The 14,344-nt window shown below is 56.4% G+C and overlaps 5 protein-coding genes across 5 annotated transcripts; 3 read left to right on the top strand and 2 right to left on the bottom strand.

Moving 5' to 3' along the window:
- Nucleotides 1-208: 208 nt before the first annotated feature.
- On the bottom strand, nucleotides 209-742 carry CCM_05312 (MFS transporter, putative; the record flags this gene model as incomplete). The annotated part of the gene is made up of 1 exon (XM_006670456.1): nucleotides 209-742. The coding sequence occupies one exon, from the start codon at nucleotides 740-742 to the stop codon at nucleotides 209-211; it is 534 nt and encodes a 177-aa protein (XP_006670519.1).
- Nucleotides 743-975: 233 nt separating this feature from the next.
- Nucleotides 976-2,226, top strand: CCM_05311 (uncharacterized protein; the record flags this gene model as incomplete). Its single annotated transcript, XM_006670455.1, has 2 exons — nucleotides 976-1,839; nucleotides 1,900-2,226. The coding sequence occupies 2 exons, from the start codon at nucleotides 976-978 to the stop codon at nucleotides 2,224-2,226; spliced, it is 1,191 nt and encodes a 396-aa protein (XP_006670518.1).
- Nucleotides 2,227-2,723: 497 nt separating this feature from the next.
- CCM_05310 (extracellular dioxygenase, putative) lies at nucleotides 2,724-3,923 on the bottom strand (the record flags this gene model as incomplete). The annotated part of the gene is made up of 3 exons (XM_006670454.1): nucleotides 2,724-3,262; nucleotides 3,331-3,459; nucleotides 3,515-3,923. 3 exons carry the CDS (start codon nucleotides 3,921-3,923, stop codon nucleotides 2,724-2,726), a joined length of 1,077 nt encoding a protein of 358 aa, XP_006670517.1.
- Nucleotides 3,924-6,659: 2,736 nt separating this feature from the next.
- On the top strand, nucleotides 6,660-8,608 carry CCM_05309 (uncharacterized protein; the record flags this gene model as incomplete). The annotated part of the gene is made up of 2 exons (XM_006670453.1): nucleotides 6,660-7,097; nucleotides 7,166-8,608. The coding sequence occupies 2 exons, from the start codon at nucleotides 6,660-6,662 to the stop codon at nucleotides 8,606-8,608; spliced, it is 1,881 nt and encodes a 626-aa protein (XP_006670516.1).
- Nucleotides 8,609-9,587: 979 nt separating this feature from the next.
- On the top strand, nucleotides 9,588-12,781 carry CCM_05308 (peroxisomal membrane protein Pex23-Penicillium chrysogenum; the record flags this gene model as incomplete). Its single annotated transcript, XM_006670452.1, has 4 exons — nucleotides 9,588-9,692; nucleotides 10,166-10,330; nucleotides 10,919-12,241; nucleotides 12,293-12,781. The coding sequence occupies 4 exons, from the start codon at nucleotides 9,588-9,590 to the stop codon at nucleotides 12,779-12,781; spliced, it is 2,082 nt and encodes a 693-aa protein (XP_006670515.1).
- Between the last annotated feature and the right edge of the window lie 1,563 nt (nucleotides 12,782-14,344).

Raw genomic sequence — 14,344 nt, 5'->3', positions numbered from 1 at the left:
CGGGACCAGAGCAGGATGTGATTATATTAGAAATTGGAACCATCTAGAAGAAGATGGAGGGGGTTACAGTTGCACATACTAAGCCACTTTGCTACATCCTATCTGTATTCGAGACGGTATTATTTGCTTTATCCGCGTCCATCAATGTAGAACACTCCCCAAACGCCATGCAACGCCGAAAACATACTTATATACCCATCATTTCCCTTCACTGGCCTGGAGCAACAGGGGCGTACGCTATGTCTTGACGACCAAATCTGCGACTCACGCGCCACTCGGAGAAGCGCTTAAACGCAGCCCAACCAAGTAGCCCGACAGTCCCAAGGATGAAACCCCAGACTATAATCTTGTCCTTGTTGCTGTCGCGCTGAAAACACATGGTGAAGACGTCGTCCTCGGTCGCATCCTTGCAAAATGGAATGCCCTGCTTCAGGCAGAACGCCTTGGTACACTCGGAGCATGATGTCGAGGCTGATCGCGGCGCTACGGCCGGGGCTTCGGTCGCGGGCGTCTCTATCGTATCGAAGAACGGCAATGACCGTTTTGACTGGTGTTCGGGCCCTAGAGGAATGATGGTGCTATTCTTGAAGCATGTGCATTTGCAAAAGGTCGGCGGAGCTGCGCTTGGGGCATTAGAAATGGCCTTTTGGAGAGAGCAGGGGTAGCCGCGGCACTCACAGGATGCAGCAGCTAGACATATAAGTGCTGCAAATAGAAGCGCAAGAATATGTATTCGCGCCATGTTTTTTGAAGGATGTCGGCAGAGGATGCTTGATGATGGCGCATTTCAGTCGGGACGCCTTGTAAGAGGTAGGGGCCAGCAGTGTACGTGGGGCGCTGCTACTGCGATGCCGCCATCTGGTTGGTTCAATTGACCCCTGCGTCCAAAAAAGTTGTCGCGGATACCAGGAGCCATTGTCTTCATTCACCACCTCTCCTCTTCCCACGAAAAAGAGACACAACATAGCCGCCAGTATGAGCCCGGCCATGCCACGGATATCCTGGGCCAGGGGTCTCCAGTCCCTACACCGCGCGACCTCGACAACCTCACGGCGGACCGCCAGCGGCAGCGCCCTCGCCGCCCGTCACATCTCGACCACGCCCGCGCCGAGCAGCAGCAAAAACACCGAGTGGGTGCGCAGCAAGCTTTGGAAGGACGGCGAGGCCCCCGGTGCCGCCGACCCCTACACACAGCGTCCCGACGACGTGCCCGCGGACTCGGCCGTCACGCGGCTGCCGTCCGCCGCGGCCCTCCAGGGCGCCGCTCCGACCGACCGGCGACCCCTGGGGGTGCGCCACTCACGGCTGCCGTTCCCGGCTGGCCGCAATGAGGCTGCGACGCCCAAGGAGGTGGGTGCCACGGACCCGGCATACGAGCCGGCCACGACGCTCGAGGAGCTGGCGGACGGGGGCACCACCCTGAGCGAGTGGTGGGAGCAGCCAGGCCACTGGAGCGAGCTGGACCAGTTCACGGCCTTTGCCTGCCCGGTAAAGGTCACGGACAAGGCGGCCATCGAGGTCTACTACCGCCGGGCACTGGTGGAGGTTCTCGCCCTACAGGAAACAGGCGCGCTGGGCGAATGGGCTACGCGCAAGTGGGCGGAGGGCTCGCGTGACGACTTGGATGCGGCGCTTGCCGTGGAAATTGTGGCCCAGGACGGCACTGCTGTGCTCAAGGGTGACGTGGCTGCTGTTGCCAGTAGCCTGCAACAAACGCCCGATGCTACGACGGAGGGCACGCGGCCAGAAAGAGTCTCGAGTGAAGAAGCTGCGGAGATGGTCCAGGCGTGGGGTCGATCATGGAAGAGCATCGCCGTCAATGATCAGATGAAGTTTGCCGTGCGTATACTGGAATTTTTACCAATCATGTTGCCTTGCCATGCTAACATGCGAAAATAGCTTCGCAAACGAATCTACCAGCTCACCGGCAATATGGTGCCAGACGCGAAGCTCGGCGCCGCGACTACGGTCGGGCACCTCGTTGTCCTGACCGCCAAGCAGCCCAAGGTACAGCGCCTGGCCGAGATCCTGCAAAAGTCCGAGAAGCTGAAGCAGCTGGCCAACGTCAAGTTGCACGACCGTCGCGTCAGCTCCATTGACAAGGAGGTGGCCGTCGGCCGCTGGAAGCTGATTGAGGCGGAGCTGATCAAGAGAGATCTGCCCGTCACGGGCCTGGCCGGCCTGTCGAGGAACAGGGAGCAAGAGCGCCTCCTGGGCAGGATTTAGCGGACCTAGGGTGCGAGAGTGGACGATGAGCGAGCGGGAGTGTGCCGGAGCATGCTGTGTATAATGTACAATAATTTATACCTGTCAAAACCATACAGTGTAACTATTTATTTTTTGGACAAGTGCAAGATAACCTTCACTGGTTCTACCAACAGTAGTGCATCTTTGCATCGCGTTGCTCATGTAGAGGAGCAACGATAGGTATGATGGGCAGATCGCGGTGTTCTTTCTCCATTTCGTTATGCCCATTATCATTGCTTAACTGTAGTGTTTCCCATTACTCAGCATGAAGACTGTTTCAATGTAGTCATATGCTGTTGTATGCATTAGTACATGTATGCAATGACTTGGTGTTATCTATGCGCCGGGACGTATACTTTCTTATGCGCGACTCATATTATTGACAATACTTGAGATGAGGGTGGGAAAATCTTCAATTTTTGCGCTATCTGCAATCCTATAACATATATCCAATAATCTACATCTCATTCTGCAGCCTACGCGCAAGCGTTGGCCGGCTTGGTAGGGCGGGGGTGGTAGGTGGTGATGGGGTCGACGACCTTGTCCTGGGTGCCGTTGACACCAAAGTTGAGCCAGGCGACGAGGCCATCCTCGAGCTTGTCGCCGACCAGCTTGTACTGCAGGTAGGGGTAGCCGCCGGCCTGCAGGTCTCCTTGCAGGAACTCGTCCTCTTCGTTGGAGGTTTTGGGGTTCTGGTTGGTGTTGTACGGGGCGAGGGTCTCGACGCGGTCGACGAGGTCCTGGTCAAAGTACATCTGGCCGACGTGCGAGGCGCGCTCATCGATGATGGTGTTGTTGGGGAGCGGCGTGGCGTGGGGGTGCGTCAGCACGTGGATATGCACAGTGCGGCCCTCGTAGTGGCCGGGGAAGATGGTCTCAAAGTGCACGGCGCCATCGTTGTCGGTCTTTTGGATGCCGCGCAGCCAGGTCAGGCCCCAGGTGTCCTCCCAGCTGTCGTTGCGGTCCTCGAAGCCCTCCTGGATGACACCGCCGTAGACACCAGTGGAGTTGGCCTCTGTGTAAACGGAATGGTTAGCGCTGGCTCGACAAGAAGGTCTTGTGAGAAGGAGGAGAGAAACATACGCCAGATATCCGCGTAGGAGTTGACAAGGGGTTTGCAAGTAGTGACATCGATGAAGGAGATGTCAAGGTGAACGGGAACACCAACTTGGTCCTCGACAACGTTGGAGCGGATGAACTCTCCGGCAACATCTGTAAAGATGAATTAGCAGCCACACCCAATCATGGCAGTGTGTTGGCAACGTACAGTAAGGACCGAGAATCTCCTCGGGAGCCAGGACACACGAAGCGTTGCTCTTGAAAGTGGCCGCCTGGCTCACCTCGGCGTCGTAGCTGCGGCCGACGTGGCCCTCGCTGCGGACGTTGAGGCCGCGCTTCTCACGGATGCCGTGGATCAGGTTCTGACGGCGCTGGATGGAGCGCGCTGTGACACCCGACGCCTCCAGCTGGCCGGCGCAGTGATCCAGGTTGGCGACGTTGTTGGCGAGGAACTCGCGGCGCTTCATGGCCTCCTTGTGGTGGTCTTCGCCGGGGTGGCCGGCGACGAGAGGGACGGAGGCGAGGCCGAGGGCCAGGGAGAGGATGTTGGTATACATGGCTTTTGTGAGGTGGTTGAAGAGGTTGAAAAGATTGGTAGTGTTTATTCCTTCTGACATTTTCAACGGGAGCTTCGTCGAAGCTTATATACTACAGCTTGTCCAGGCCATTACGAAAATGTCATGACCCGAACTAGGCAAAAACCAGCAGGTAGAGCGCAGGTCAACGTCTAATCCTTGGCATGTTCTTCTGACTCGTAGTGCCACGACGCCAACATCGAAGCAAGTCTGTTCTTCTCCCGGCGGCATAGTTAGCTTGCGTTGCGCGATGCAACCTCGAGGCTGAGCGATTGGGTTTCGGCAATCCAATGGCGGCGGAGTTTTCTCGATGGTGGCACCGCGCGGACATCCGTGCCAAAGAATTCCAAAAAAAAAGGCACAATATAATATCCACCCGGCGACGAAACAACTATAACCGGAAGCATGAACAATCGAACCCGGGTCTGTCCCTCTGGGCCAATGGAAATAGACGCAATCTAAACATTTGCGCGGCCATCCCACATGAGCCGTCGAAAAGGGATCCGTGCCAAGATGCACATCTTGACTTGTTGGAGCGACAGGAAAGCGGAGATGTCGTGCAATAACACTCAAGGATCTAGGGATGCGCATTGGTAATCCGGGATGAGAGCATTCTCATTTGTCCACCAAGTCCCCATGGTGCATGAATCTGTGACAAAGAACTTTTGTTTTCGGCATTGGCAAGAGAGCCCATTGTTCACTAGTGAAGGCGGTTGGGATGAACAGGGCTTTCTATGACTAGTTAGTGAGAGCTCGATTGAGCAGTGACTTGCGGTCTGGATTCCCGTTGAGCCGAAAACCGCCAGCAACAAGTAACTAAAACATATGCTGCCGGAGGTCGCCGGCCAGAAACCGGATCGGGCATCTGGACAGAGAGCCCTGTCGCAATTCGCATTGGTTCCCCCGCCGCTACAGGCAGTGGCTCCGGGTTGGCGTCTTGGCGCATGCGGCTCGATGGATAAAGTCCAAGACCCTAATAGCCATACATGACTGTGGTCAAAAGCCGCTGACTTATTCGAGACTGTGCGTCTATACACGTGGGGATTGACTGATTCGGAAAATGCGGAAGTGAGGCACCGTCACTCCATTCTGGGCTCCAGTTGCTTTTACCCGGGCTCAGCTCGCATCTACAGAACCTGTCTAGAGTATTTCAAAAGAGGCCCATACATGGACAACGTCGTAGGGGAAAACTCTACAGCATGATCTTGATGTGATGTTGACAGCTGGTGGCTGAAAGGGCTACTGGAGGAAGCTAACGGTATCAGGGAGTTGGCGCGAAGCTGCCGTTCCTCGTCCATTCGGGAACTTTTGATCTGGTCTACCGTGGCGCGCTAGTTGTGCAGATTATATCATGCGCCGAATGACAGGTAATGCAATCCGAGTTAATCTATTGAGATTGGCATATTAGTTGGGATTGCTCGGTGGCAGTGTTGTATGAAGCAAGCCACAAGAGCTTGGCTTGCTTTAGGTGAAGGTGATGGTTGGGGGCCATTGAGCTTCACGTTGCGCTTGGCAGATCGGAGATTACGCATCAAGGCTTCCCCTGTTTAAGCCTCAATACGAGATAAAAAGGCGCAATCATAGAGGAAAAAGTCAAAAGAGCGCAGAGACCCATCTTATAATGCTGCGTCCATGGAACTGTCGTGATCAGGACTTCCTATGACACGAGCACAGCCAAAACAGCAGGCAACGGAATGCCCATTCCGCCGAGAGAATGAACCTCCAGTGTTGTCTTAATTACAACCGTAGACAGCTTGCCAGCTCCAGTTCGGCCTAGGGAGAAGAGTTGGCGTGTCGAGTAACGTCACAGCTTGGTTGGTGAAGAGTAATATCAACAACGCCACGCAATGTGACCATTTGGAGTTGCCAAGTAAACGGAAAATAGCGAGCTTCTCAAAGCGTCTTGTTGTCTCGTTCAGTTGGCAGATGAGAGTTACATTTCAACTTGCAAGACGGGCTGGTAACTACCGTAGCGGCCAAGCCACCCCGCGAGCAACTACCAGTACGCTGACTCACCAATCAAATTGCTGGCCAATAATAGGCTGTTTCTTGCGGAACCGCAATTGAAGTTCAAACGCCATTTCTTGCTCTCGACGCTAGCCATATCGGGAAGGCAATCTAGATCACGTGAATCCCCGCTTTCATCAGGGGGGGTTTCGAACGGTCGGTCCCCAGACCCCGCCCGTCGTCTGTGGCAAAGTCACCTGTCCAAATCACTTGTGCTGAGCACGCTGCAAAGAGGCTGGCTAGCATGTAACTATTCCTTCTGTGCGTCTTGCTGGCGTGGACGTGCGCATGGACTTTTTGGGCTCGGTGAGGCGGTATACACATGTGTCGGGCCTGTCGGTGTGCGTTTGCAAGTACACAAAGGTGAAGCCATGGTACGACAACTGTGCCGCACGTTGTTTCCGAGGGGTAGGTTCGCACGTCTCATCTCTAGCCTGCCTCGTCTCTAGCCTGCGCTTCGAAAGGGGCCTTTTCAACGTCCTTGCTCTGGTTCATGGTCCTGTCAAGATGCACTTGGCTTTTCTGCCCTTTCTTGATGGACGTGCGCCCACGACGTTGAAACTGGCCAGGCTCCCCCGGTCGTGCGCAACCACGTGAACCAATCGTAGTTTTCCCACCTGTAACACTTTACTGTTTGATCTGTCCTCGCCGTGGTCGTTTCGATTCTTCTGAAATATAGCCGTGATGCCTCCAGCCCAGCAGTAACGAGGAATTTGCGAAAGCGACATCTGTTCGACACGCTGGCTGTGAGACATATTGACCACGAATACAATGGGGACAGCGACTCGGATTCTACAATTTGCCCTGCTGGCAGTCGGCGTGTCGGCTACCTTAAAGAGCGAGTGCAACAGTTTGACAGCCAGCGGCAGACGCAGCCGCCTCTCAGATTTGCTGAATCCGCGTCCACCCTCACAATACAAGACATTTTGCGGCCCAACGCCGCCGGAGTTGGATACATGGCACAGCGAGCGGCCTTGCGACGATGGGCTGTTATTCGTCGCGCCTGGGGAGAGGATTGGGGGGGCGGCAGACCACCAAGCCAACGTGGAGGGTCCAGCCATCTTTCGAACAAATGGCGACCTGGTGTGGACGCAGAGCGGATGGGGCCGGACACACGACTTGAAGGTGCAGACGGTTGGCAATCGGAGCTACATGACATTCTGGCACGACGAGAACAGTCGCCATGATGGAGGCGGGTCATTTGTCGTGGTAAGTTGGCACGGCGTGCTTGCCACGGGATAGTGTGAAGAGCTAACTCGGGGCGTCAACTTTGGCAGCTCGACCAAACCTACGAAATGGTCCGAGAGCTTAGACCGATTGGCGACATCTCGTCACGGCCAGTCGAGCTCAAGCTGACAGATGACGGGACGGCGATTATGGTGATGCACAGTGTCACGCAGATTCACACGCCGTTCGGGGGCTTACAGAGTGGGTGGATCGACGACGCAATCATCCAAGAGGTCGACTTGATGTCGAACGAGCTTATCTCTGAATGGAGAGCCTCGGATCATTTTGATGCCACCGTGAGCCAGGCTGGTATCCAGAACCGAGGCGGCACTCCCGAGACAGCATTCGACTTTTTCCACGCGACGGGCATCGATCTTGACCATAACGGCAACTACGTCATTTCGTCACGCAACATGTGCAACGCCGCCGCACTACGTCGCAGCGATGGAAAGGTGCTATGGGTGCTCGGCGGCAGCCTCAACTCTTTCGAGGACGGTTCTGCGGGACAAGCGACGGCCATGATTGCCAGCCAGGGGGTCCAGTGGCATGGCGACTCGACACTGCTGCTGCTGGACGGCGGCCATGTGGCCAAAGTCGAGGGCCGCCCCGGACGGCGGAGCAACGCACGCATGATGCATCTCGACACAACGACCAATACCGCCGCCGTGGTGCGCATCTACAGCACGCCCGTGGCCGTGGCATCAAGCCGATCCCAGGGCAGTCTGCAGCGTCTCCCCAGCGGGCACGTCTTTGTGGGCTGGGGCGAGCGCGACCCGTCGGCCGCCGCGTACACCGAGTATTCGGCCCAAGGCGAGACGCTGTGCGCCGCACGCTTCCCGGGGGCGCCGTCTAGGGCCTCGGCCAGGTTTCGGATGACCCCTCGCCCGCCACGCCTGGGAGGGCGCGTCGTGTCCAAGTACGCGTGGACGGGCACGCCGGCGGCGCCGCCCGTGGTGGTGGTGCGACCGCAGGAGAGCGCGCTGTACGTGAGCTGGAACGGCGACACGCAGACGACGACGTGGCTGCTGCGCAGCAACAACACGGAGCGGCGCGACGGCAGCCTCGGGGCGCGGCGCGTGGTGGAGCGGACGGGGTTCGAGACGCGCATCCCGATCCCGCGCGACGTCGGCGAGGTCATCGAGGTGATTGGTGTCGACGACCGCGGCGTGGTGCTGGTGCGTTCGGCGCTGATTTGGAGCGAGGGCGCGAGCGGGACGTGGTCGACGCAGCAGCAGCGGGTGCAGGACTTGGCTGTGAAGGACGAGGGTGGTAGCGGTGTGTCGCCGCCGCTGCCGCCGCTGCCGTCGTGGTGGAAGCAGAGTGTGTTATTGGGGGAGCATGGCCGGCTGGTGCTACCGGGTCTCGGGCTGAGTGTGGCTGTCTTTGTCTGGCGTCGATGGATTGGCAGGCGGAGGTGGAGGATGTTGCGGAAGGGAAGATCGCGGGACCACCAGCGGGAGATGGCACCAAAGGGCGAGAAGAGTGTGGCCTGAGGAACCTGGGGTTTTTAGCTTGGATATTATTGATTTTTTCCGTTGATTTTGTACAAGCGTAGGCCTGCTATATTCGGACGGACAGAACTGGGTACTTCTAGAAGTTGATAGATACCAGTTGCATCGTTTTACGCACAATGGCCGCAAGTTCCAAGCTGATTCTGTTCTGACGGCCCGGCCACGCGAACGGCTCCTCGCGCCGCAACCAGCCAAAGCCAGCTGATGAGCTGTGATTGTCAGCCGCAGTCGAGTTAGGCAGTTCCAGACATGACTGACGGGGGCGCCTTTTCGCGTCTTGTCCTAGGGCAGTGATTCCTTGCTTGCTTGCGCCTCTGCCGTGTTCCCTTGGCGAGGGACCGACTGAAACAGGTTAAAGTTTTTCGGTGACGTGGGTCGTCGCCCGCCGCCACCGCGAAAACAACGCAACACCTTTTGTCGGGCGGTCGGAACTCGGGCGACGCACAAAAGACGCAAAGGCTGGTATATAAATGGGCGTCGAGGTCGCCTTGGGTTGCTTCAAGATCTCGGTTCATTAAGCTCACGATACAATCTCGATTTTATATACACCATTTTTTTCTACCAAGACTCTCCTCTTACCACCTCAACCCCAACCAACCTTCAACATGAACGGCAACTGTGGATGCAATGGCTCTGCCTCGGCCTGCAACTGCGGCTCTAGCTGTATGTGTTGAGTCTTTGAAAATGCACCGTTGAGTACCTGACAACTGACTTGATATTAGGCACCTGCACTGGCTGCAAATAAATACAACAGCCTTTGCTACCAACAGGGGACGAGTTACGACGATGATGAGACAATGACTGAACTGTCTGAGATGGGCAGCCGAGGTTTACATAAAGGAGAAATAAACAAATAAAATACATTTCTACCAAGAAGCTGATGCGTACGAATGCGTACACTGTGAGATGTCAGTGTCAAGTGCAAGATACACTCGCCAACAAGCACCGCCACGCATTGTACATGTTGCCTTGTGCTGTGGCTCTGTGCTGTGGCTCTGTGCTGTGGCTCTGTGCTGTGGCTCTGTGCTGTGGCTCTGTGCTGTGGCTCAGTGCTGTGGCTGGATCAGTACTGTTGCTCTGCGTGGCTTTGTGTTCTGGTTGCAGACCAGGCCTTTTCTTGCCGGTTTTTTGATTGGTTTCTTGTTCAGCATTATTGCAAATACTCGTCTTCTGCTTTTCTTCCCTTTTATTTTTATCTTGTTCTCTTCCTTTTTTTGCCCAAATAAACGACTTGTTGTGTGTCATCACATGCCAGCCATTGTACAGTACGTACAGTACCAGTGCATACATGCCACCAAGTAACCCGCGGCACAAGACGGCTGCAAGTTTAGTAACTAGTGGCGTCTGCCATTCTGCACCGCCAAAATTCCCAATTCCTCGTCTTTTACTGGCTCGGCCTCGAGTCGTTCTGGCAAATTGACCACCGCGAAATGATCCATCCTCGACCTGCAGTGGCAGCACCAGACAGACGCTCACGTGTGTCGCCCGTGGCATAGCGCCTAAATAATTTTACCTTTCCCCCCCATCCCCGCAGCTTAGTTTGGCCTCGGCTCAAACACAATTTTTGCTAGCTGCCACTTGGCCATTGCCACGGCCAGCTGCCAGCTGCCAGCTCCGGTCCGTTTGTCTGGTGGCCTGTTTGCTGCGTCTGCCAGCCTCGTCTTCATTCTTGACGCCCGCCACTCATCAGCCACGGCCTCCAGGGTCAACCCTTTGTCCCGTGCTTGATGACAACCGCCCTTTTCCCCAGACTCTTTTTCTATGGAGCTTCCTTTTGCTCCTCCGAGCTCGCGCACTTCTTCTACCAACTCTGCGACAGCTTCATGCACTCTTGCAACCTCTTGCAACTGCTGCCTCGCCTGGCCCTTGCCCTCCCCACCCCTCCCGCAACGTCTTTGCCGTAACCCTGGTGGCGCGCGCCGATGACGTCCTGAGATTTCTGCGCCTGACCACTGCCAGCCCTTCTGAATGGCTGCCTTTGTGAGTTATCCTTGCAACGCTGCTGCACCACTGGCACTCGAGATCGCTGCGCCCTTTTATTCTTGGGTACTGGTGATTTCAACATCCTCAATTTTCTTCTCTTGTATTCTTGCTTTTCTGCGTCTGGATGCGATTGAAGAGCCAGCGCTGGAGCTTGCTGCCTGCCCTGTGATTGCTTATAGCCGAGCTCCCTGGCGCGCGCTTCCCACCCGCAATCCTGCTTACAAGTGAAGCCTTGCAGTCGCTCGCAGCTCGACTTCGCATACCGCCTCTTGCAACCTCAGCCGCTAACACAACTCCCCTCAATCTCAGGAGCCGCACTGGCCGCCCGCCGGAGCCATGTCCGCCTACGACGACGAATCCGTCGTCGACGGCTCACCCGCTCTGTTGGATGAGAGCTTCGTAGCTCCTCCTACATACGCCGCATTTTCTCCCGTTACGCTTTCTGCAAACACACCCTCGAGATCGTCCCGTCGTTCAACCGTCCTCGTTCACCAAAAAAGCCCGCTCCTGCTGGCCACACCACCCCAGATCACTCGAGCTCTCGCATATAGCCACCCGTTTCTCCTACCGCTCAACACATTTGTTGGTCTCTTGACATGGAGTACCGGCGACCCATGGCAAAGCTTCCTATTTGTTTGCAGCTTTTGGTTTGTCGTCATATATGGCGACACCATTTTAATGAGGGCCGGCCCCATCGCAGTCGGCATCGGCATGATCATTGCCATGTACGGTCGCCGCTACAGCCCTCTTAGTAGCAGCGGCTGGCGCAAACCTGGCAAGCCCAACAAGAAGAAGGCGCCAACTACAGCGCAGTTTTCGAATGCCGACGCCGACGCTAGCAGTTCGCGTGCGGCGGGCAAATCTAGCAAGAAAGACGATGGCAGCACAAAACACCAAAAGACACTGGACGAGATTGTCGAGACCTTGAAAGAGTTTACTGGTCGCTGCAACGCTCTCATGGAACCAATGCTCGAAATGACGGATTTTCTCAGCACCCAGCGCACTGCCACCAGTGCTACCACGAAGCCTGCCTTGACCGCCATGTTTATGCGCCTCCTCATTGTCACTCCGTTCTGGTTTGCGCTTACTATGCCGCCTTTGAGAATAATTACCGTCCGAAGAGTGGTCCTCATTGTTGGCACCATCGCAATTACCTGGCACGCTCGCGTAATGCGTGTATGCAGAGCTATCCTCTGGCGAAGCCGGACTGTCCGTCGTTTTGCTGCTGCCGTTACTGGCCTTCGTTTCGACCCCCCTGTAAAGAACCCCGCTGCTGCTCAGCTCCAAGCTGCGCAAAATCGCGGTCACCGCCGCAATGACAGCTCACGGAGCACAAAGAGTGTGGGCGTCAAGTTTACGTTCATCATCTACGAAAACCAGAGACGCTGGATTGGTTTGGGATGGACGCATAGTCTGTTCGCTTACGAAAGGGCTGCCTGGACGGATGAGCACAATAACTCTCTTCCTTCAAAAGACGAATTTGAGCTGCCGCACGTTGAGGATGGCAGCCGCATGGAGTGGCAGTGGGCTGAAGGCAGTCGCTGGCGCGTGGATGGTGTCGCAGATGAAAATGGGGCTGTTGACTATGACGGCACAGCCGGCCGCACCGGCTGGCTATACTATGATTCCAAGGTACAAAGATCAACAACTAAAGCTGATGTTCTATTTCCTAACAATTCTTAGTGGAACAATGAACGCCGAGGAGTTGACGGCTGGGGCAAGTGGACCAGAAGACGCAAGTGGCATCGCGATGCCGAGCTTGTCGAAGTCGAGAAACCCGATCGTCGCCAGGCTGCCGCCAAAGATAGCGCCTCGTTGCACAGCAAGTCGGACTCTGCCTCGTTGGCCAATATCCCCACCATTGTCGAAGAGGAAAAGGCTGACGATGCAAACGTCAAGCTGATTGACGATAATGCATCAGTATACTCGACCTCGTCGAAATCGTCATTTTGGCCGCCTCTGCTGCGGAAGCGCGCCACAGACCGATCTGCCGCCGACAAGGAGAGGGAAAGGGAAAAGAGAGAAGCTCGCGGAAAGCGGGCAACCGAAAGACAAGACAGCGGACCGGACACGAGTGGCTTGGGCATCGAGGTAGAAATGGAGCTTCAACGACAAGGCAAAGATGGTGGTCAATGGGGCATCGGTGATGATGCTAGAATGAATCTCGAATGAGACATGAAATCTATATTTGTTTCTATGTATATTGTACGTCATACTATGGACTCGAACATGTTGACTAATATGTGGTTGTAGAGTCGAGGAATAATAAATGCATCGAGTATCTGTCAATGACAAGTGTGGCCTCGCTATGTACTATGATATTGGCGGGGGAAGGAATTCCAGTCAGTGATATTAGCGACCATCCTTGAATTATTAAATACTGGACTTGTGTGAAATGGACAACTCCAGGGTCTAATCTTCAGGGTCTGTTTTCTGCCTCGCAGTCTCTATTAACCTGGTTACTAATACTGACCCTCCCTCCAGGCTTTGTCCCAGATCTCAGCGCTCTCTCTCGACGTTCTAAGTATCCCAAAAACAGTCCACAAAAGAATCCCGCGACCGTTCCTCGCTCGTAACGCCGTTATCCCTCCTCTCCTGATAGCCGCGAAACGGAATATTCGGCCAGAACTGCAACCCGCGCTGTTCCTGCCACCCAGGCGCTTCGGGGGCTTGCATCAAGATGACCCGCTGCCCGTAAAATTTGTTGTGAAACCGCAAAAAACAGCTAAAATCTTCGAGAAAGGCAATCTTGGAGTCGACGTTCCACTCGGGCCGGGCGCGCCCAAACGGCTGCCACTTGGCGAGCAGGTGCTCGCTCATGCCGTCGATGAAGTCGCGCAGAATGCGTGGCAGCGCCGTCGTGACGCCGCGGCCGCTCGTCACCGACACCAGGTCGTCCGGGTGGCGTCCCGCCGGCGGGTACAGGCCCGCGACGTGCGCGTGCAAGTCGTAGAGTTCGCGCAGCTGCTTGTGCAGGTCGCCGAAGCCGGCACGGGCCTCACGGGACATGCGGTGCACGTCGGCGCACACCTCCTGAATGTGTTGCACCGTCCAGTACGGCGGGTCGTCGCCGCGTCGGCGCATCGCCTCGACCTCGTCGATGCGCTCGCGCTTGTACTCGGCGCGTATGGTGCCCTCCTTGTCGCACGGCACGAGCTCCCGAGCGGCCGGGCCCCAAAAGTGGTGCCCGAGGCGAAGGCTGGGCAGGGCCGTGGCGGATCGCAGCGGCGCGGCGGGAGGACTGGGCGTCAGGAGGTCCGCGCGTGAGGGGTACAGCCGGAGACGTTCCAGAGGTGAGCGATGCGCTGAGGACGGCTCGACAACCTGCGGCGAGGACGAGGAAGCTAGTCGAGGAGCGAGGGCACGCATCGGCCGAGCAGACTGCGAGAAGGCTTGCTGACGAGGCGGACGACCCAGACGAGCGCCCGATCGGCGCGCGACGGGTGGACGCACTGGTGTGGCAGAGAGAGCGGCTCGCTCTTCACTGGCCTGGGCGTCGGCCCGGCGCTGCTCTGGCGTCAGACACAGCAATTCCGGAGAGATGGTCGTTGGTTGATGATTGAACCAAGACGTATCCCTGGGCGAAGAAATGCCGACTCGATGGTCGAGCAAGCGCCTCTGGGGCGAGGGTGAAGGGGGCGAGCAGGGAGCCATTGGCGGCAGCTCACCAAGACGCGAACGCGGACGCTGGGGCGGGCTGTTGGCGGGCCATATCAGAGACTTCCCCCCCCTTGT

This window comes from Cordyceps militaris (assembly GCF_000225605.1).
Source record: "Cordyceps militaris CM01 unplaced genomic scaffold CCM_S00004, whole genome shotgun sequence".
Classification (NCBI taxonomy): Eukaryota; Fungi; Ascomycota; class Sordariomycetes; order Hypocreales; family Cordycipitaceae; genus Cordyceps; species Cordyceps militaris.
Note: the sequence above shows the minus strand (reverse complement) of the source record. Positions and strands in the feature narration are given on the sequence as shown.